This window comes from Melanerpes formicivorus, unplaced genomic scaffold (assembly GCF_026170545.1).
Source record: "Melanerpes formicivorus ecotype bairdi unplaced genomic scaffold, bMelFor1.0.p_v2 SCAF_10, whole genome shotgun sequence".
NCBI lineage: Eukaryota > Metazoa > Chordata > Aves > Piciformes > Picidae > Melanerpes > Melanerpes formicivorus.
The window spans coordinates 520,844-544,223 of record NW_027142362.1 but is presented as its reverse complement, the minus strand read 5'-3'; the positions used below and the strand labels follow the sequence as shown (position 1 = coordinate 544,223).

The 23,380-nt window shown below is 47.5% G+C and overlaps 1 protein-coding gene across 1 annotated transcript in view; it reads left to right on the top strand.

Moving 5' to 3' along the window:
- Positions 1–454: 454 nt before the first annotated feature.
- Positions 455–23,380, top strand: part of ALDH1A3 (aldehyde dehydrogenase 1 family member A3) — a 36,587-nt gene continuing 13,661 nt past the window's right edge. The window contains exons 1-8 of the mRNA XM_068143308.1: positions 455–587; positions 4,142–4,246; positions 10,480–10,620; positions 12,767–12,896; positions 14,558–14,619; positions 17,288–17,416; positions 20,010–20,123; positions 23,084–23,186. Of these exons, the coding sequence (XP_067999409.1) occupies positions 474–587; positions 4,142–4,246; positions 10,480–10,620; positions 12,767–12,896; positions 14,558–14,619; positions 17,288–17,416; positions 20,010–20,123; positions 23,084–23,186 (898 nt within the window). The 5' untranslated portion in view covers positions 455–473. The remainder of the gene's footprint in view (positions 588–4,141; positions 4,247–10,479; positions 10,621–12,766; positions 12,897–14,557; positions 14,620–17,287; positions 17,417–20,009; positions 20,124–23,083; positions 23,187–23,380) is intronic.

Below are 23,380 nucleotides of genomic sequence, written 5' to 3'. Positions count from 1 at the left end.
TGTGTGAAGCTCCGAGGGAAGCGCTCTAGCAAGCGCTGAAAGGAGCCCTAAGACCCGCAGGGAGCTCCGAGTGGAGCCCTGTCGGCAGCATTGAAGCCCTGTGAGTAGCGTTGCAGGGAGCCTCGACGAGAGTCCTGAATGGAGCCCAAAGCCCTGCAAGGAGCTCCGCGGGGAGCCCTGTGGGGCACACTGAAGGGACGCGAAGCCCTGCGGGCAGCCCCCTCGGGAGCCCCGCGGCGCCCGGCGCAGCCCGCTGGCGCCCCCCGTCCCGCCGGCGGTGGCGGTGCCTCGGCGCGGCGGCGCCGCCCATTACCTGTGGGCCAGGGCCGCGAGGAGGGGCGGGGCGGGGGCGGGGCGCGAGGCGGGGGCGGTGGCCAATGAGGGGCGGGCGGTGGCGGCCGGCGCGCGCGGTTCTTAAGGCGGCGCCGCGGGCTGTCAGCCGCAGAGGGTGGCGCGGGTTCGACGTCGCGGCCATGGCCGCCGTCAACGGCGCGGTGGAGAACGGGCAGCCCGACAAGAAGGTGCCGCTCCCGCCGCCGCCGCAGCTGCCGCGGCCCCTGCGGAGCCTGGAGGTGAAGTACACCAAGGTGAGCTGGCGACGGGAGGGGAGGAGGCGGCGGCGAGCTTTGCCACCGCGATGTTGCCAGTGCTCCATCGAGCCAGGCAGGTGGCGAAGTGCTATTTTTACGATGTAGAAATTTCTCCTTCACTATAATTTTTCTTCGTTTTCTGCTGCCCTAAGTAGGTATAGGAGGGTGTAGGAGCAGTTGAATGGCTGGAGCAAGCAGGTGGCTGTGGCATTTCCAGGGGAGCTGTCATTGCTTCAAACCCTAAAGCTAAAGTAACCATAAAAAAATGAAACAACCAAAAACTCATCCCCAAACCAAAGAAAACAAAACCCCAGGCTTGTGACGCTGCCCAAGGTGCCCACGAGTAGCTCTCTCTGACTGCATGGCAGGCCTGTACTGATCAGTGCCTGTACGAGGTCTGTCCGCCCCAGGTCACCCTGATGCCAGCTTGCCATGCACCCCAGGGGGCACTCACAACCCCACCTGGTAAGTGCTTGTAGCTTCACCATAGTGCTCAAGGAAATCGGATTTGAATGAGGTGAGCTTGGACAGAGGCAAGAAGGGCTTTATCCCTGACGAAGCTGCTTGCCTGGGTTGCATTCAGCTGTCCTTGACCCAGTGTGGTACTCGCCTGCAGTGGAATGGGGCCCCGCTGGAAGTGGGTTCAGTGCTGGGGGTGGGTTGGGGTCCTGGTGAATGTAGGGAGTGGGTAGGAGAGTCAGCGTCATGCAGGACTGGACCTTTTGGAAGGGCTTTGTGATGAGCCTGGGGCCACCCCACAGCTCCTTGCGATGAGTGGTGCTGATGCATGTCTTGGTGGCTCACTGTCCGAATACAGCTCCTTCATGGCCTTGCCATGGGACTAGGAGTCATCAGCAAGCGCGCACAAACCCACATCTCTCCGCTCTCCGTCCATCTTGCCTTTATGGTTGCTCCTGACCTTTCAAAATTAACTGAAGGCTCTTCAGCTTGATAACTGTGTCCCTCAGAGGTGAGGAGGTTGGTGTCGAGCTGAGCCCTGCTGCAGAAATCCCTGCTCCCTAAGGCAGCCATAGCCCTGCGATAGCCACGGCGCTTTTTGTTTCACCACAGCCTGACCCACTGTCCTGTGCAGCGGGGAAAATGTCCCGGCTGGTTCCCGCTGCCTGGCAGCCTAGACTGCCATCATTTGAGCTGTGTGGCTGGACTGAAAGAGCCAGAGGGGCTGAATGGCATATTAATTACTGTTCCATTGCTGTATGAAGTATTAAAAATGAAAAGCAGAACTTGAAGTTCATTGTTGTGCAGTGAGAAGGAGTAAACAGCGATAGCTTATCCAGTGAGGTCTTGATTTGAATTATGCATCCACAGTACTGAAACATTAGCAATTAGTGGTAAACACTGAACTAAATTTGAGATCCCAATTTTGTCTACTTTTTCTCTGTAAGATAAACTTGTCATTTAGCAGCTATCAGCTCTGCAGCTGCCGATCGCAGAATGGCGTAATGCTGCACGAACAGCTCTTTCCTGCGTCCAAAATGGACACGGCTATTAGAGCTCTTCTTAAGCATCCAAACCTTCTGGGTTTTGTTATTTTTATTGTTGTGAACACTTTTTAGTGCTCCTTAGGGAGCTGATCCTGTGGCCACATATGCTTTAAAACATGTTTGTTTTCTCTCTGGGGTTTTGTCCCAAGACTCTGTGCACTGGAGGTATCAAGGTTGTCTCTTAAAAGTGGAAACCAATATATTAATTGGAAGTGTGAATTTGACATTTGATCTGATGCTCCTGGTGCATCTGAGAAAATAATGAGCCACAGGCAGTGTTCGTAAAGCTGTGAGGGGTTTTCTACGAGCTCTGAGTTTCACCAGATGTCTACAGCTGACGGCACACTTCCTTCTGCCGAGTGGAGACTCTTAATTTCAGCTATGGGGCTGGGGCAGAGGAAAAATTTTCAACAAAGATCTTTCTTATAAAGCGGCTTAATGCCTGTCATGGATGTGTGATGGAAATGATCTGTCCACAGTGCCATGTCCCAAATCCTGGGTATGCAGCGTGAATGGCTGATGTGCTGTTCTGTTTGGTTCCAAGTCCTGGCAGCACAGACTTGGGCCATGTGGTGTGATTCACAGAATGATGCCAGCTTCTGTGTTACATTTAAAATCAGCCTTGTGCCACTCCTGTGCTTTACTGCTTCTTAGAGGAACATCTCTTTCCCATCCCATCCTTTTTATGTAGAATTAATGTTGAACGCAGAGGAAAAGTTTACTTCCCCTAGTTGGGGAGCATACACCTGATGCCAGTTCCTGTCTTATCTCCCAAATGTATAATATGACTTCCTTTGTTAGTGAAACGAAGGAAAACTGAAGTTATGTAAGTGTTAAAATGGAGCAGTTGGATGATAGAGGTAGTTTGGCAGCATTAGTGTCCGGTTAATTAGTGTTTCTAACTTTTGTTGTTGTTGTTGTGACTTCACCTGACAACTTTTCCGCCACAATTGTCTCTTTCTCTGCCCATCTGAAACAGGTGGGACCAAAAGTGCAGCTTCCATACCAGTTACATTTCAGATGCTTTGTGCAGAAGTAGTCAGGAGAAACTCCTGTCAGACAAAAGCTGCCTAAGGAAAGAAAACTGACCCAAAGCAGTGGGAATTCTGAATGTAAGGGATGCACAATTAAACTCCTGGTGGTGTGTAGAGACTCATAAATAAGATTGCAAATATGGATGACTTCCAAGTAAAAGTACTAGCTTGTAGCCACCAACAGGCGACTAAGAAAGATTGCTTCATCTAATCGTGCTTAAAGTATATTTATAAAATATAACACTGCCAAGTTAGATCAGAGTGTGGCTAGGGGTGCATGTTGAATCAATTAATTGTGTATAGGTATTCATGTTCTGTTTACAGTGAGCAGCAGCACTCGAGTATTTAATGCATTCTCAGTTACGCAACACTGGGACTGTTTGTTCTTGCTCTGCGAATGCAATATTTTGAAACACTTAAAATCTTGTCACAGATGACTCCAAATGACGTGGGAGACTTGATCTAGGCTGTGACCAGGCATGGTGGGGTAGAACTGAGCCAATACGTACCACTGCCCCTCTGGGCAGTGCTGGGGGGGCGGCATGGCACGGAAGGAGCCCGAGGCAGGACACGAACGGCCAAGTACCGCTGCAGGCTGACATTTCACTTGCAGCGTGTAACAAGGGGCTGCTTTGCCTGAACCATACGCGTTTCTCGTGCTGTCTGTTTGCTGTTCCCATGGAGATGTATCTCAAAAACTGTCTGTTTCTCATTGCCAAATTGTGGTGTTACACTGTGTGGGCTCCATCCTCTGTCTTCCTCTTGCTCCAGACTAACTGGGTGCATGACGGCTTTTTCGTCTGCTCTCTGGCTGAGGTTCTAGTTTGGGTAAATGCTGTCTGTATCACAAACAGTCTCCCTGGGAGAGAGACTGGGCACGCTTGATTCTGCCATCGACAGAGACTGAAGAGCCTTGGGACCTTTGAGGAGTTCTTGTGGTTTTGTGAATTGTCTACATGAACATTTTTTTTCCTCTCTCTTCCCCATCACACTCCCTTTGCTCTCTCTGCAGATATTTATTAACAATGAATGGCACGACTCTACAAGTGGAAAGAAGTTCCCCACCTACAACCCTTCGACGCTGGAGAAAATCTGTGATATTGAAGAAGGAGACAAGGTAAGTGTTGTTGGAAAGGCAATGCAAAGGTAGTTCCCAAGAGCCTTCATTTGCAGGGAAGCACAGAGAAGGAAAAGCTGGCTTTTTAGGACAGCATACATCTGGCCAGACACTGGGCTGGAGGTCTGGGACGCTAAATGTACTGCTCAAGAATTACGTGGGGTGGGGGAGATCAATCCTGTTCAGCTCTGCAGAGTCACTTTCCCTGGTAGGACCTGCCTGCCAAACAATGTCAGAGGAATAAGATTCAGCATCATTCGTGTGTTAGAGACTGGGAGGAAGCAGCCAGTCTGAGCAGATAGCAGTGATGGGGCATGCACATCCCTGACAGAACACAGGCCTGGTGCTGGGAGTGGTTTATACACACGCTGTGTGGCAGCCTCTTGGAGACACTGAACTGAAACTTGCCCTTTTTGAAACACAGTCAACAAGTAGCCTGAGTGTTTGGGGGAATTTAAGCTCAGTCATGCAAACACTGTCCACTGCAGTTGTGGTGGTGCTTTTCCAATGGGTACCATGGGTTCTGGCACCTGCACAGAAGTGGCAGCTCTCAGTTGAAAGCAAACCAGTATTCCTCTTAGAATAGAATAGAATAGAATAGAATAGAATAGAATAGAATAGAATAGAATAAACCAGGTTGGAAGAGACCTTCAAGATCATCACGTCCAACCTACCATCCAACACCACCTAATCAACTAACCCATGGCACCAAGCACCCTGTCAAGTCTCCTCCTGAACACCTCCAGTGACAGCGACTCCACCACCTCCCCGGGCAGTCCATTCCAGTGGGCAATCACTCTCTCTGTGTAAAACTTCCTCCTGACCTCCAGCCTGAACCGCCCCTGGCGCAGCCTGAGACTGTGTCCTCTTGTTCTGGTGCTGGCTGCCTGGGAGAAGAGACCAACCTCTGCCTGTCTACAACCCCCCTTCAGGTAGTTATAGACAGCAATAAGGTCATCTCCGAGTCTCCTCTTCTCCAGGTTAAGAGTAGTCTTGAGTAGTCCTTGGCCCTGGTATGCTGTAGGTTAGCCTGGGACATGAGTGCTTGGATTTGGTAACAGTCTGAGATGAGGAACAATCAGATATGACGCTTTTTGTCCAAACCAGCTCATCCTGTATGAGCCAGCTGGCCTGATCTATGGCAAAGAGCTGGCCTAAGAGCTGGCTTTTTGCCAGTATGTCATGGGAAGGTGATTCACAGTTTCTCTGCTATACCAGGGCTTTGGCTGCTTGCTGCTATGGGCAGTTACAAGCAGTGTGGGCATTTCTGCCTGTACTATGGTATATTTTTCTTGGTATCTAAGCATGTCCAACACTTGTGAGGCCCAGTGCCTCGTTTCCAGCCAGGTAGCTGCCTAGGGAGTCCTTTCCTAGCAGGAGTGATACTAGTTGAGCAGGAGAAATGTGGTTTCTGGTATTATACTGTGTAGAGTATAAAGCCTGACCTTTCTGAGCTGGAAGCAAACTTACTTGACAAGACAAGCCTCCAGCCTGCCTGCAAATAGTGTCTAAAGTAGCTGTTCCTTTTAAATGGCACTAAGGCAGCCTCTGAGACCTATTGCCATGGGGATCCATGCATCCACGGGGCAGTTACAGATCAAGGCAGAGCCAAACATTGTGTGGAATTGCTTTATCCTAACTGGGTAGGACACAACTGTGTCTAACTGTGGTGGCATGTAAACAGCAGAGCTGAAGCTGTCTCTGATGCAGCTGTATTTTGCTAGGCAGAATCCATGACGTTGTTTTTGTTCCTTGGGCTAAGTGTCTCCTCAAGCAGTTACAGAGCGTTACATGAGTATTTCAAGCCTGCTTCTTAATGACTTGCTTAAAGAAAATTGTTGTGCAGAACTAAAAGGCCAGTTTTGCAGCTTGCCTCCTTGAGACTTGTTCCTGCCTGAATTCATGGAAGACTTTCAGCTTCTAGCTTGCAGGAGAGTCACTGTAAACCTTCGGGGCCAGTCCGTGGAGCCCCCTGCCTGTAGATACGCAGCTTATGTGGCTGACTCCTCAATGCATAGAATAATTGCAGGCAAGAACCTAAGTTAGCTGCACCTTCGGTGCTGAAACCTCTTCTTCCACCACTGTACATCAAACCTTTAAAAAATATTTTATGCTCTAACTAGACTTTTCCAAGGGTCTGACTGGGGTTTGACCTGGATCTGGATTAGTTTGAAAGCAGTCATGGATGAGAAACATTCTGAAATAGCTGTTTGGCTACTGGTGACACTTGACCGTGTCCCACTGGACCCAGAGTCCCTTGAGTCTCCCATTGCCTTGGATGAACATCCCTTCATAGGTCTGTATCTCCAGTCTGTTGGAGTTCCTACAGAAAGCAGTGAGTTGTTTGGTGCTCTTCGGTGTCTTGCCCTTGCATGCCACCATACTTGGCTGTGCCGGTCAGCACCACAGCAGAGGTGGCTGTTCCCGGTACTGGCTTCAGCTGTGCTGTGCCATGGATGGCTGTGCCTCCAGAGCAGACTGAGAGCAGGACTCCTTCCCTAGCCCTGAGCAGAAGCCTGCCCCTCCCTGGCTGTGTAGAGTGTGTTTTCCTTAGCCTGCACATGAGGGGTGGGAATTTGGCAGCCAAGATCTCAGTGATGACAGTTTAGTCTGGCGCTGAAACTTGGCCAATACTTTATGAGGCTAAGAGCAAAGGTTTTGTTGTTTGTTCTTTAGTTAGAGAATTTAAGGCAGGATTGCTCTTGATGGGATAGTTGGGGGATAAAGGGAAGTCTTGTGTGGACAAAGAAGCACTGAAAATAAGGTAGAAAATGCTTCTACCGGATGCTCAGGGGATGTTCTTCTTCCCAATAATGGCTTAGTGTTTGCCAGGTTGATAATAGAGAAGGAAAAACTTTCTTCATTTAGACTTCTGCCCACAGCAAATAGTGCAGCCCCAGAGCTGCCACCCTGTCTTGTTACCATGTGAAGGCAGCAGTTCTCATTGTAATTTCCCTGGTGCTGTCACTAAGATGCCTGTGGGGTTTCTTCCCTTCTCTCAGCTTGCCAACATCCAGCAAGGGCAGAGGGAAAGGTGCTCCTTTCTCAAAGGAGGGCCCAGCTCAGCTGGCTGCCACACAGCATGGGCAACACATTCACAGCTGTGACTGTTGAGCAGATTGAACACTGTAGAGCATTTCATGGTCATTTCTAAGCAGGCCACATGGGTCTTTGAAGGGTCATTCGCAGTCATCCTGCCCTCCTTAGTTTGCAGGGGCAGGCTGAGGTAGAAATCTGCAGGAATATTATTCCCTACAGCAGGCCTGCAGTGCCCACAGCAACAGTTTTGGATGCTTTGGGCTGTTACGATGCTATTTGTAGCTGGTGTGAACTTGGATTCAAAAGTTAGAGCCATGCAATGTATAGACAGTTTGGGGAGCAGGTCAGGGAACCTCTTCTAGATGAGAAATTCATGCCTTTCCAAGGATGTGCATAATGGAAGCCTTTTGAAGCAGTCAGGAAAGATGAGACACCCAGTCCCCTGGGTGTCCTCTGTCCCTTTCATGTCTCCTTACTGGCCGATCTGAGGCAGTGCTGTGCACGCTGGGCCTGAAGCAGAGCAAGGCTTTTTTGCAGGTGTTGTCCCTACACCCCTACTCACAGAGCCAGTGGGCTGATGGTCTCTGCTGTGCTCTGCAGCCTGCTGCTGAGGCAGGAGAGAGGACAAAGAGACAGGACAGACATGCGGCAGTGAGGAGCAGGGCTTGAGGCAGAGGAGGAAGGTGGAGGAGGTATCTTAGGACAAAGAACAGTGTGAGTTTATTCAAAGGAAAAGGGTATCTAGTTGTGTAACTGGGGGTTTTATCCCAAGGCAAACATGCCAGGTGGGCATGGGGGCTTGCAGGCATTTCCCAATGCTGCAGTACTTGGCTTTGCAACCTTTGTATTCCCTTAGTGAGCTCCTGATGTAAGACTCGTTAAACCTGTGTCGATCAGAGCTGAGCAGCAGGATGCATAGACCTCCTCCCCCCTGTGGGTTTTTGTCCCACAGCATGTCCCTGGCACCTTGACAGCTCCGAGTCTTTGTCACGCATTGTGCCTACCTATTGCAACACGCCTGCAAAGAACGTGCCGTTCAGGCTGCCTAATGCCCAGTCCTAACAGGCTGGATTAAGAATGGCATTTCAGCCTTCCTGAAGAATTCCCTTCTGTTTGCTGATCTCCCAGGCCTCTTGAGGCTGTGCAGGCTCATGAGATCTCACTTGGTGGTGCTACCCTGCGAGTGTTTTGGGAAAGCTTTCTGCTAGTGTGATTGCAGTCTCCAAGCCGCTGTGTGTACCCAGCATGCCCAAGAGAAGAAGCAAGGATGGAGACAGCTAGTGTTTGCAGGAACTGCAGCAGGGCTCAGGTGCTCCTGTGCTAGGAGGATGGGGATTCTGGGCATGCACTGAAGTCCTCTGCCCACACAGCCATCTCAGCCCAGTTCTGTGAGTGCCAGGGTGGTGGGAAGTCCCTTAGTACTGAGGGCATGTTGAGTTGTGGCCTCTGCCACTGCAGACCCGGTGCTCTGCAGGTCAGTGCTCCCACCCTGGTCACAGAAGCTAATGAATTGCTTGTTTAAACCTGACACACTTCCCATGTTTCTTTATCTGTTTTATCACATAAAATATTGCCTTCTTGCAGCTTGAGTTTCCATTCCAGCAGGCTGGAAGGGAGTACATAACTGTGCAGCTGCTGGTGGTGCCTTATGGCTTTTACAATGTGCCAATTTGAATCCAGATCAACTCCACTGAAGCAAACCACCCTGAAGACACATTCTGCCTGTGGGCACCAGGCAGGACATCCCTGCCTGTGCATAGCAGCCGCTTGCTCCCACTGTTTCACCAGTGCCTCACTTGACCAGAGCCATTCTGAACCCCTTTACCAGCACAGGTTCCCTCCAGTGGTTTTCCAGGCAGTGTAGATCAGACTGTTTTAAAGCTGGGTAACCTTCTTATGAAGAAAAGGAGCCAAATTTAGGGTGAGGTGCTATTTCAGTGAGTGGTGACTTGCTGCTTTCTCCATGAACTTTGGTGAGAAGACAACATGTCTCCTAATAACATTTCTCTTTGTTGAGCACCACATGTTTCCCCATGAAGGGAGAATGGCCAGCCCTTGGTGGATCAGTGCAGAGGCTGACTTTGTAACTGTGTTCAGACAAGGCTTGAGATAAGACATGAATGAGAGCAACTGGTGAAGTGCTAGGAGGGATAATAATGGCCTGACACCCTCCCTCCTTTCCCACCCCAGGAGCCACATTGCTATGAGGTGTAAGTTCTCCATCAGCTAAAGGGAGGCACGGGCTGTGCCAGACATTACATAGAGCAGGATTCTGTCCAAAACCAGGGTGAACTGTGGTTTATGTATGCTTGGGGTACAGTCTTGGCCGTGTGGATGGTGATGGCAGTGTTCCCATTGACTTCATTGAGTCGGGAGGTTGCCCATAGTTTCACTTTTTATACCTACATATGTGGGAGGAAGGGAGGAGTCCAGGACATAAGGTGGCCAGGACAAATGCATGAATGCTTCTTTGGGGGTGGTAGTGTGGGGAGAGAAGGAACTCACAGCTCAGGTAAAAAGGGCTAGGTTTGGTCCAGAGCGTGGTGAAGATAGCGTGGCACTAAGTCTGTGTAGGCAAAATGCCTTTGTCAGACCAAACAAAACCCTTCCCATCTGGCAGAAATGTTCTGAAAGGATCTAAGGGAGTCTTTATAGTGAGTTAGCTGCTCAGGGTGAGGTGCTCCAGTGTTCCAGTGGCACTGAATGGTGGGATCTGAGCTGTGACTGTTCCCTTGGATAAAACTGATGTCTGCTGGGGGACTCTCCTTCCCACACTTGTTCAGAGGTCTGTGATTCAGGCAGACCAATGGCCTGTTATGCTTAGGGAAGCTGTAAGGGGAACAGAATTGGGATCTTGTTTCTCCATCCTCCCCCAGCTGTCACTTACATCCCCTATCAGCAGCAACATGATTCTGGAATATTGTATAAACAAACCAGTTGCATCAAATTACCCTTGAAACACCCTGCTGGTACTCTGACCTCAAGGCTGATATGAGCCCAGGCCAAACCCAAAAATTATTGCAGACTTGGGCCCAAATCCAGTGAAATGGAATTGCTTTTGTCAGACAGCTTGGGCTTAGCCAACCAAACATCACCCAAACATCACCTAGGAAGCAGCCTGATGGGATCTCTGTGCCATTGTCCAGCTCCTTCCTTGTTAACCTGAAGCTTTCTTCTGTATGTGGCTACTCTAGCCTGATGTGGACAATGCAGTGGAAGCAGCAAAGGCAGCATTCCAGAGGGGGTCTCCGTGGAGACAGATGGATGCCCTGAGCAGAGGACGCCTCCTCCACAAGCTGGCTGACCTTCTGGAGCGCGACAGAGTCACCCTGGCAGTAAGTGCTGTGATCCATGGGCGGTGACAAACCAGCAACAGATGGCTGATTAGCCTGGCTCAGCCCTCTTGTGCTGCATCCATATCTGCCAAATGTTTTGCTCTTTCCTCTCTTTATGAAGGAGTCCATGCAGAAGTCATGGCTTATTTCCTCATGCTGCAGGATGATTTTAGGGCTCTTGGAAGGATGACTTCTCCAAAATTCTAGCTAGCTGTTGAAGTGATTACAGATACCTTTATTTCAGCATTTTTTTATAGTCTTTCCTAGTTTGTCCTCAGTGTTCACAGCTGTCTCACAGTTTTTGTCCTAAAGACAAAAAAGCCAAAACCTACAAAGAAATCCCCTCAAAATAAACAGACCCAAAACAAGCAAGACAACCCCAAACTACTACAACTGACTCGGTCCTTCTTCACTACCAAATGTAAGGCCATGTTGGCTTCTCTGCAAATTGCTTCCCCTAAAATGGGGGAGGGAAGGGAGAATCTTTCTCCTACTGGATGTCATCCAAAGTTTAAAATGTGTGTAAGTGGGAACTGACTCCTTCCCTGCTGAATTTACTGGCTCAGGAAAATCTCTTTATAGCCGTGAAGCTGTGCTAACTTGGACTTCTGCACTGAAAAGCCATTGCTAATGATTCCCCATCCTGTCCCTTTGGTGCAGAACAAGGGCAGTAGGACCCCAGCTAAAATGCACTGCTGTTGGTAGAAGCCTTTAGGTTTTGTGGGCCTCAGACATCATTCCAAATCATACTTGCAGACCCTAGAATCTCTCAGAGCTGCTGTCAGTTCATGTCTAAGATCTTGGACCTGAGCACTCCTCAGTTCAGAGCTCTGCTCATCTTCAGGAGAACGGCATTTGTGACAGTCAGTGCTGTTAGATATGTTAAAGATCCTGAGCCACTGTCCCACTGAGGTCAGTAGGACTCGACACACGTGGGATGAACCTGGGAGCCTGTACTTGCATGACTGTTTTGAGCTGGGTCTCTTTCTTCAACACTGTCTCTTAACCACATGACAGCCTCTAGTTTCAGCAGGACAAAACCAAAATCTTCAGGTCCAAAGGCAGTTGTAGCCAGCAAATAAAAGGGGAAAAGGCATGTTCTGTGTGTGAATACACCCTACTCGTGTTCTGCTCATTTTCTGAGCTGACTTCAGAGGAGCCTCCATTTTCCATAAACCAGGACACTCGTTTCCAGCTTTCTGTTGTCCTGATCTGGGAGGGCTTGTTTGGCATTGTTATTTTCACTGCAGAAAACCAGCCATAGCTGCCTTGGCTGCATGCTAAGGAATGACCTATAAAAATCAGTTGTTTTAACAGACATTCAGAGTGGATAACAATCCCAGCCATTCCAAGGGGAATATCAGTTCAAGTGCTGTTTGGGCCCTAATGTCTGTGGATGACAGGGTATGACTTCATATGTAAACAAAGATGTTTCAATCTACCAAGGGATAGTACTTCCTTTATGGATGTGCTGGCCATGTGCACCAATATCCCACTGAATGTCCTGAGTACAGAACAAAGGATTCACTGAGCTGATATCCAGAACAGTGTGAAGGACACAGGCTGAGACTGGACTTCATCTGGAGCTGCTCAGCATCGGTGCAGCTTTAGTAAAGCAACTTCTCCCTTGCTTTAGTCTCAGCACAGGTCTGAGCCCAAAGGCCATTTTACCAGAACGATGTAAAAAAATGTGTTTTCTATCATCCTATGGACAAAAGAGGCTTTTCAGAGGTTGGTTTTAGGGCTATGAAGTAGAAAAAAGAGACTTTCAAAGAAAAGGAAAGTGACTGATTTCAGTAACACCATCTGGAATCCAGAACATCTGTGTTGGAGGGTGAGATACAGTGAAGTCATGACACACCATTTCTGACCAGTGCCCCAGATCACAGCCCTGTATCCCACCCACAGCCACCTTCTGGGGGCTTTCAGCAAATGTGCTTTGGTTTTAATCCCTGAACAAAGCAAATGGGTCTAGGCTCCAGCCCTCTTTATTTGCATTAAGAAGCTTGTTCCTTACATAGAAGGGAAGGGAAGGAAACCCCACATATGCAGCATAAGGCAAAATAAAATGGAGGAGGAGTTTCTCTACAAGCTTTTCTTAAGACAAAACCACTTGTCTGACAGCACGTGCAATTTGTGTTTGCAGACTCTGGAGACGATGGACACAGGAAAACCTTTTCTGCAGGCTTACTTTGTTGACCTGGAGGGCTGTATAAAAACACTGCGCTACTATGCTGGCTGGGCTGATAAGATTCAGGGCAGGACCATCCCAGTGGGTAAGTTCCTTCAGAGCCACTTTCAGAGCTGGCATGGGATCAGGCTTGGAAAGGTGGGATGGAGGCCTGCTGGGAGGGGGGATGCATGGAAGGGCCAGCTTCTGAAAACCTGCAAAAATAGTCTACACTTCTTTCCATCTCAGGATGTGTTTGAGTAGCCGTGTCTCACGATTTAAACTAATGTAGAACAATGTCAGTGCCTCAGTAGATCTCTGGAAAATAAGGGATGGACTCTTTTGTTGCTTTTGTAAGAGGGAAACCTTTTGGGGTTTAAATTCAGACGAATTTTTGAAGAAAAAACCCTAGACACCTTAGGGGAGTTTATTCATCAGGTATCACTGAAATGCATTAAAATGCCAGAGAGCACAAGGACAGTGGTTCCTAGAGAGAATTGCATGAAGGCAACAGAGCTCCTGCTGTCCTAGATGCCGCAGGGATGTGGCAGGGGTTTGATGTGGAATGCACCAGTGTCTCCCACCTCACTTGATGTTCCTACATCCCTGACAGTGTTGGCTGGCTCACAGATGTTTAGAGAGATTGTGTAGTGCTTTTTCTTAACCTTTATGAAAGAGAAGGTCTGAGATGTTGACTCCTCTCAGGAGCCAAAGCACTAAGGTCTTGGGGGGACCCTGTCAAGTTTTCTGATATTTGAAAAAGGTTTTCCCATGTTTCCTAGGCTGCAAAGCTAGAGCAGTAACACTGCTGTGTGGTGGCAGGGACAGAGAGAACACTTTGGTTCAGCTGTAGAAGTTCAAATACAGTTTTGGAGAGAACAGTGGATGCCCAAAAGGCACAATGGGCAGCAGGGTGTGTTTTCAAAATCAGCCTGTTCTGTCCCTGCATGCAGGTGATCACTGAGACTGTAGGCACTGCAGGCAAAAATCAATCACCAGAGGAAGGGCTCCCAGGGGCTGTATTGGGTCAGTCTGTGCAGGCAGCAAAGTAACATCAGTCTCACAGACTGAGCTCTGTCACCCTTATTCACAGAAACATGGAGCCTTGCTTGGCTGGACACTGCTTATTTGTCCTGATTTGAAATCACTTCCAAAAACTGTAATTAGAAATACTCATGTTTTCTGTCAGATCTTCCCAACAAAACTAGGTTTTCAGCAAGAATGAGTTTGTAAGGAAACTGTCTTTCCTGCTTTCCCTTTGAAAGAGCAATAGCAGTGGTTTATGGTGATTGGTATTACTTTAGTCCCAGAGTTGCATCTTTTTGTGATTTCCTACTCACAGTGCCATTCCTGGTACACTGAATATGATTCCTGTACAAAATGGAGTTAAGAACTCTCTCCCTCAGGGGGACAAGTGCTTTGCTTCTTTCAGTGAGACACAATTTGAATGAAATTTGTGCTTGCTCTTCAGTGTCCAGGGACTTATCCTCACTCAGGGAGTTTGCAGAAGGATTTGAACCCCTGGTTTTAAAAGGTTCCACTGTGACCATATGCAGTGTTTGGCTTTTGAGCTTACACAAGACCTGTTCTTAAACAGATCCTCATCCATCTGGGATGTCCCAGAAGCATGAGTCAAGATGAACAGATACCAGGTTCTTTGTCTAGTGTGGTTTCAGTTGTGTCCCCACCCTGGTAACATGCAATTGTCTTACACTCTTTCTGCAGAAGCAAGGATTCTGACTGCTTTGTGGTTCTTTTGTCTTGCAGATGAAAACTTTGTCTGTTTCACCAGGCATGAACCCATGGGTGTCTGTGGAGCCATAACTCCAGTAAGTAACAGTGATGGTGCCCTGCATCTTCCTTAGAACTGGCAGAAGTACATTAACACTCCCCACCTTCTACTGCAGCCATTTGCTTCCTAGTTGAGTACAGCTGTTCTGCAGGGAACTCCCCATTGTAGTTGCCTGATGCAGCTTCTTGGTTCACCCCTGTGCCAATTGCTCTTGGCAACACAAAGGCCTCTGCAATGGAAGGGTGGGTCTCCTCATCAAATGCTCTGCTCCTCTCTAAGGCTGACACCAGCCATCAGGGACCAGTCTGAGCTCTCTGACTGCTGCACTGCTGGGACAACCATCTTGCCATTATATGTGTTAGCTTTTTCTTGCCTGGTGCTGACGCATCGTTTTGAGTTTTAAATCATATCCATTATTAATAACCCCTGGCTGTTCTCTGAGCTTTCTGTGATTAAACCTCACTGACTAGAGTTTTCTTTTCCTTGAGGTCTCATTCTCTGCTGGAGGGGCAGTTCTTAGCAGGTTTAGTGTGTGTTGCTTGCTCTGTTTAAACAAACAGGAATACTTTACAGCTATGTGGGAGACATAGCTTGTTCCTGTCTGGTTGTAAAATGCTTTGAACATGGTATCCTACAGACCATGAGGCAAATGGTTGTGTGCCAACATCCTCTGTTTGGATACATGGATCAGTAAGAGTCTATGAAAGTTTTTGACCTTTTGGATAAGATTATAGGAGACACTGGAAGAAATGCATGAGGGGTGTTGGATTTGCTGGATCCTGGAAGCCCCAAGTCTGAAGCAGTTCCCAAAGATATCTGGAGAGATGTTGCTTTGTAATTCAGCAGGACTGAGCTTATGTCTCCAATGATAAGATGATAATGGCCTGTTCAGCAAGGTCAGGGTGAGGCAAAGCAGAGATGGTCAGCACTGGTTATCAAACGTTTGGCTTGACTTCTACACAGCTCTTCTGGCTGAACAAGCAATGTGACTGCTCATGAGCAAGCAAAGTTTGTCACTTAAGATTCAAACCTCAGGTTCCTCCTGTTGATCACCATGTAAAAGATATCTAATGGTGACACTTCAGCCACCTCTGGTACTCAGCAGTGCCTTTGGAAACTATTGCTTTAAAGGCCTGCCTGTAGGATTCTATGTCCCCACTGGGAGGGGACATAGTGGGGCTTCTAATATTTCAGGTGGACCTTGCATCAGCAATAAATACAGCAGAAAGTCCAGAACTAAATTTGACTCAACACTGTGTTTGTTAAAAGGATGGTTGGGATCAACAAAACCATATTTGTCTTCAGTTTACTTAGAACAAATCCCCTTTGGTTTTTCCAGTTCGATCTCTAACAGCAGCAGTCTGTGGGTTTGTATATTCCTGTTTGATTTAAAGAGATTCTGTCACTATTCTGCATATGTCTGCTGAGAACAATCAACAGTCCTCCCTTTTTCCTGTAGCTTGACTATATTTAAACCAACAAGGGAAGTTCTTAGAAAGTACAGCATATGACTGAGCTTTATTCCCAGGTGATGTTATGAAGCAGCCCTGGAGTCCTTTAATGTTACTTTCAGAAAGCTCCTAATGGAGTTATGCTCTGAAAGTGTAGAAAAATAGTGTAGGTGTGGATGGCCCAAGCTGCAAAGTCAGCCCTTCTGGAAGGCTTAGAGGAAAAAGACAAATAGGCAAATCATGGGATGTGTCCATTGGAGGAGATCACTGAAACGAAACAGGTCTGGGAAAGAGGGAGAAGCTAGCTGAAGAACAGCACATTGATGGAATTCTGCTTTGTCTCAGGGCAGCTGAGTTAGAACAGAACTCATCTCTTAAAAGCTACACAGCTAATTTATTTGTAAGTGTAAATTCGTGGATTCCTAACATATTTGGCTTCTTTGTTGATAGCTGAAGGCCCTTGGCTTGAGTCTTGACAAGAAGTCCCCTTAATGTTGGCCTGCTTCCATCATTCCTAAAGCAGCATTAATTATTTTTAATGAAGAAATCCTTTCTGCTGCCAAATGACCTTTCTGAAATTCAGTGTGAGCTACATTTTCCACTTCTTGCTTAGGCTCCAAGATCTACAAATACACATGAGCATGAAAGAGATTAGCAGAGAGGAAACTGATGTGGACTGGTTCCTAATTCCAAATTAGAAAACTAATTGGAAAGGAGCAATTTACAATTTGAAGGGAATGTAAGACCTCCCCTGGATTTCCATGAGTGAACAGCCACTGCAGTTTCCTGGCTATAAACCTGGAACCGAATGAGGTTGTGTAACTCCTGACTGCTCGGCCAGTGCCTGACACAGAAGGAGGGCTTTGAACCAAGCAGTGGCACCCTGTAATTCCCCCACATAGGGAGGCTGTGCAGAGATGATGCATCAGGACACTGCATCCAACACATTTTCTGTTGAACAGCCAAAGTCCTACAGAAAATGTGATCAGACTCCTGTAAAGAATGAGCTCACATCATGCAGAGGTTTGTCCAACGTACCGGATTAGCTTGAAGGCTGCCAACAATATTTGGGATCTCAGGGGGAAATCAAGGAAGTGATGGTCTGCAGTCCAAGCAAACAGTGTTGTGAGCAGCTGCTTCTCGTTGTGGCTTTCCTCCCAGTTGTTTCTTTCTCACTGTGAAGGTGGGGGAGATGCTGTGTGGAAGTGAGTGGGGGACTGGCAGGCTGCTCTGACCAGCTCTGTGTTCTCGCAGTGGAACTTCCCGTTGCTAATGCTGGTTTGGAAGATGGCACCGGCGCTGTGCTGTGGAAACACTTTGGTTGTTAAGCCAGCTGAACAAACTCCCCTCACCTCGCTCTACATTGGCTCACTGATCAAGGAGGTAAGGAAACCTGAGCATCCTGTCTAGGCACTGTTCTGGTAAGGTCTTAAGCAATAGTGTATTTTGAACTAGCTGTGGAGGCTTCTGGGGTTTAAAGATGTTAAAGCCTCACAGAGGAAAGTGGGAACAACCTCTGGTTTCAGTCCTTCTTACAAAGGCCTTCATGACTCTTTCCAGTAGTGCCCAGTGACAGGACAAGGGGCAACAGACACAAAGTAGAACACAGGAAGTTCCACCTGAACATGAGGGAAAACTTCTTTCCTGTGAGGGTGATGGAACCCTGGAGGAGGCTGCCCAGGGAGGTCATGGGGGTCTCCTTCTCTGGAGAAATTCAAACCTGCTTGGATGTGATCCTGGTCAACCTGATCTAGGCAAACCTGTTAAGCAGGGGTGGGGTTGGACTAAGTGATCTCCAGAGATCCCTTCTGAGCCCTACCATTCCAGGATAACTGGCAGTGGCTGGCTGGGAAGTAGCAAAGATCACACAACCTGTAGGGTTTTCTCCTTTCTTAGGAAGCTGCAGAGAGAAAAATAGGTGCTTTTTATTCCTCTGCCTTGTCTTTCCCTCTGCCAAATAAGGGAAAGACTACAGCCCAGTTTGATTAGACAATAGGACAAAAAAGTGTGATTAGACAGCAGTGTTGTGTTGGTACCATTTTTAAGTGGGATAATTCAACCAAGGCAGACTGCCATGGGAAACAGTTCTTCATTATTTCTGTGGTTTATAGAACAGGTTAGCTAGGTCTGACCTCCAAATCCAATTTGGTATTGGCATAAAGGGAAGATCATAGCTTGGGATTTCAAAGTGTCAGTTTAGGGCTTGTCAGGTAGGATCTCAAGTGCCCTCGGATCTAGTAATCATACAGAGGTTCACAGCACTTTCCAGAGCTGGTCAGTGGGTCAGCTTCCTGCATTTACATATATAAGTTATTGCGAGGAAGACTGAAGAGGTTGTAGCTTTTTCCTCTCAGTTGGAAAAGTCTGTTTGTCTAATGATAATGATGATTTAATCTCTTCTTGGCTTAGCCGTGGAGGAAATAGAAGGCAATGTTAATAATTGACACATAAAGCTCTTCCATCAAGAAAAGCAGTGCAAAAACCCTGCCAGTGAAGGCTCTTGCATGGCTTCTAACAGCACTGCTTTTCTCACTCTGACATACAGCTCCCCACACACAAGCATAGCATTCCCCCCAAAACCATTCAGTTCATGTGAAAATTGTCTTTTGAGCTGAAATTCTAAGCTGCCTCTTTCTCCTTCAAGGCAGAAGTGCAATTAGAGCAGAATCATTTTATTTGAAGATGCTCCTTTCTCCACCCAATATTAGCTACACTCTGCAGTTTTTCAGAGGAATAAGTTGTTGTTGTTGTTTTGTTTGGTTGGGTTTTTTCTTAAGTCTTTAAAGGCAAAGCTGTGTGTTAGGTTCAGTGAAATTATTTAGGGCCAAACAAAATACTTTGGCTTTCACTTCTGCTGAAAAACAGAAAAAAACTTCTTGGCTCAGGGTGACCTGAACCAATTTTTTGCTTCCTTGTGGCTTTGCTGCTGACTCCAAACACCATTACTCGCACAGTTTGACATGCAGCGTGTTCCTGAAAACTCATTAGCCAAGATGCAAACTCTGTGAAACTCACTTTGATCATTGTCACATCCATAGAAGAAATCAGACTGCCTTCCCAATGTATGAAAAGAAAGAACAGGAACAAACAACCCTTGTGAAAATCATTTGTGCAAGGGAGTACACGAGCAGTTGTTTCCATTTTTTAATGTGTTAAGAAGAAGCAACTGCATCTATAGAGATTTTATACTAAAAAGCCACCAGAAATGAGGGTTTAATATCCTGCAATTCCATTCTTAGGAACTGCAGGGCAGACAACCTTGTGCAACCAGTAGCAGGGTAGGGCTAGCCTTGAAGAGCATAATCCTTGAAACTCTTGTTTCAGGAAGCAAAACCAGACCAGTAAGTCCCACACTTCTCCTCGCACTAGAATTTCACCTCAAGTCCTGCCATTTGTCTCTCTTGGCAAAAACACTAGCTGGCTAATCTAGGTTGTAAATGTGGTGGAAACTGGCATAAGTCTGTTACCGTCTGCTCTTGTATTCCTGTTTTATTAGCCCCATCATCAAGTGAGGTTTTACTGACTCCTTAATCCCTCTGGCCCCTGAAGAACCACAAATGTCAACCTTTGTTCAAAACAAACTTTCATTCAGTTACCCCTTGGCTCCAGCTGCACAGCAGTAGCTGGGGGCCAAGTTTGGCCAAGAAGACTCCTTCTCTTTTGACTTGAAACTGGGAGTCCTCCAAGAATTCTTACTGAAACTTGGCATTTCCTAAGCATGGGTGTTACTTTCACCCACATCTGCTCCAGCTAGTAGCATGCAGCCATGTTACTGGATAGTCTGGATAACAGTGATGTATCTGGTATGGGCTCCTTCCTTGTCTGCAGCTTGCAGTTCCTAATCACAAGGAACATTGTGCAGCTAATTCGGGCTTCCTGAGAACTGAACTGCAGCTCTCAGAAGCACAGATCGGCTCCAGAGTGCTCAAAATCTCTCTCTCTCTCTCTCCAGAGCTGTATTTAACCTCTGTTTCAGGTGGGTTTCCCTCCCGGTGTGGTGAACATTGTGCCAGGCTATGGCCCCACAGCTGGAGCTGCTATTTCTACCCATCACAACATTGATAAGATTGCTTTCACTGGGTCAACAAAGGTAGGTGATGGATTCGTTACAAAACATCTACTGTCTCTCTGCATTCTCCTCTCACGCTGCCTTTCACATGAGACTGGACTGGTGAAGTGTCGATGGTTTCTGTATCCCCAGCACCAGTCCCCATCACGTTCCACGTGACAGCATTTTTCAGCTGGTTTGGGATTCATCTAATTCAGGTCCCTGTGCTTGTGATAATCCCACATCTCTGTTAGCTGAGTTTTGCCAAACCACCACGTTGCTGTGAGAAGTGTCATAGATGCTCTGACATGAGGCACGGCAGTCTGGAGGAGAGGCTGGCAGTGACTTAACGTCATGTCATTGACCTGATGGAGCTTCTGGGCACGTTTACCTGCCAGTCCTGCCCTGCCAGCGTGGGCAACTGGAAAACATGTCAGTCAGAGCCCTGAACAATTCTTCTTCTGCTTTAGTTACCTCTGAGGAACTATGACTTAAATGAAAACATGGCCTGGTGCCCAAGGCTGCTTCTGCTGACGTGGATGGGATTAACATTTGAGCTTCTTTTGAGACCTGCACAGTAAAGCACCTTCTATTTAGTTCCACCCCCCCCGTAAATAGCTGTGACTGTCTTGCTTATGAGAAGGGTGGAAGTGAGACCTCTGTGCTATCAGACACCTACAGCCACACTCTTAATGGGGCAATGGAGCACATGGCTTGGCCTAGTCCATGTGATTGAGCACAGCTGTGGCATGCAAATATATTGGTTCTCCAGTACACTACTGCAAATTCTCAAACAAAAGCTTGCTTAGAAACGTGCGTGTTTTCCCACCTGCAGCTCGTGATTGTTTCTGCAATAGATCTATACACCCTCTGAAGAGGGGCAGCGTCCCAGGGATGGAAATACTGACCCCAGTGGCTGCAGTAGAGGCAAATACAGCCCCTTCACCTTTATTTCCTTGAATAACACTCTTCTCGATGAGCACTGGCCAAATTCACCCATTCCTGTGTCTGTCCTCAATACTGCAGAGTGTAATCTAATTGCATAATGATGATAACGTGCCTTGAATAGTTTTTGGTGGGTAAAGGTAACCCTGAACTCTCAAAAGCTGCTGCATTTAACAACAGTACCATCTAGTGGCTTTGTGTGCACGCTGGTTGCTTCCCTGGTCCCACAGGAGAAGGCGTTGCTAAGCCTCCCTTTCTGTCTAGGGATCGTGGAAGCAAACATGAACACAATCAAATGTCAGCTTTTACTCTCTTGCTAGTTGCTCTAATCTGTGAGTGCACCCAGTGACATGCTTCTCTGCAAATCCTAGATCAGAACCTTTTAGCCCAGATTAGGTGCTGGTTGTGTGACCAGGGTAGAGCTTACAGACTCATCCAACCCACATGGACCTGTTTGAGTTTTTAATGAAAAAGCAGTGGCCAGTGGGTTAGGGCAGAAGGAAAATCTCAGTTGCTGGGGCCTGTGGGCACAAAAATGTAAACATTGTGCTTGTCTTCTTAATCCATGGGTGTGCAGGAAACACCAAGGGAGACAGATTTTTTTGCTAATGCATGTGTAATTTAAAAGTGTTTTCTTCCCTCTCCACCCATCTGTGGGTTCAGCTGCATCTCTGCAGTATTTGCAGCCTAATGCTACTGCTTCCGAGCCAGGAAGTGAAGCTAATTCAAAATACGTTTTGACTTAGTTTTAGGCTAAGTGCCAGCCTAGACATACTAGTCTTAACCTCCAGGAGAATTTTCCCTTCCAGATTTCTTCTCTTCCTTTAGTTTAACTTCTCTTTGGTCAGCTAGCTTGTAGTAATGTCTCTTGCAAAGCTCTATGTGTCTGCAGGATGATGCATCACTGACGTTTTGCTGTCTCTAGGACTAGGCTGCGGTGGGCTAGAGATGATCTGTACTGCCAGGTCAGGAGTTTTGCTTATGTTCCCAAGGCAAGCCATGAGAAATGCAGATGTGTAACTGCCATCCAGCTGCCTTGTGCTTTCTTTGGTCATAGCTCCACTCCAGGGCAAGAGGATTTGGGAGCAGAAATTGATTGCCACGTGCACAGACAACATACAAGAAAACCAGTTGCACACTGAGGACATTCAAATACAAGATCACATCTGAAAAAAAATAGCCTGCCTCAGCAACTGAAACTCCCAAACAGTTTTCTCTCACACTGTTTCTAACAAAATTAGATCACTAAATGATTCTGATGCTGCCTCTTCTTGCGCTGGTTTGGTGTTACCAGTGTGAAAAAGAAATAGTGCAGTCAGAATTTGGGAAAAACATTTGATATGAAGCAATTTTTCTGTGAGGGGGAAAAAAAGCCCTTAGTTTGACATTACTTTGATTAAACTCTAGCAGCAGAGCAAATCCTTCCCTTCAGGGGAGGGTGGCCAGATAAATTCCACCAGCTGGTCAGGTTCCTGAGCAGAAAGTGCCACAGCAGAGCTAGCTGGACTTTGTCTCTTGACATCTTGAAGGTAATTGCCTTGGAAAGAAGATGTCTCAGTTATTTGTGTGTGGAGCAGCTCAGCCTACACTGTCAGAAGAGTTTTCTCCTAAAGGTCAAAAACGACTTGGCTTTCTGGTGTGGGAGTGGGAACAGATAGGAACAGTGAGATCTTGTACTTGTCTTGCCTTGATCCATTCTAAGCTGAATTTTTTAAAGTGAAACTTGTAAACCTTGGGGCCCCACCGCTGGCTGGTGTTGCTCACTAGCTTGCACTGGGTGGGAGATGCCTTGTTCTGCAGCTCTGGTAGCAGGTAACATCAGGATGCAGTTCCTGTAGCTCTCCCACACAGCCTGCCCTTGCAGAGCTGCCTAAACCAAACAATTCTGGGGCTGTTTTTGACCCAACACATCACAGCAGCTGGAAACTGAAGCCATTTAAGTGTGTTCTCACAGACTTCTGCCTGCTTCAGCAGCCCACCGGGCTCTTCTACCCTTGTTAGCATCACAAGATTTCAGTGGAAACAGCTCATGTCCTCTTTGTGTCTTAATGCCACAGGTTGGAAAACTGATCAAGGAAGCTGCTTCTAAAAGCAACCTCAAAAGGGTGACATTAGAGCTTGGAGGGAAAAACCCCTGCATTGTGTGTGCAGATGCAGACTGTAAGTATTGGCTGCTGACTTTATTTGCTGTAAGGGATTCTGAATGTGCTGCTTCCTGTGTTTCTCTGCTGGCCTTTGCCACCGGATCCGCCCCAAAGGCTCTGTCCAAGAGCAAGATGCAGTTCTGCTTCACGGCAGTCCTTGCTCAGCATATGGACCATTCCCGTGGCAAATGAGCAGACCATTGTACTGCG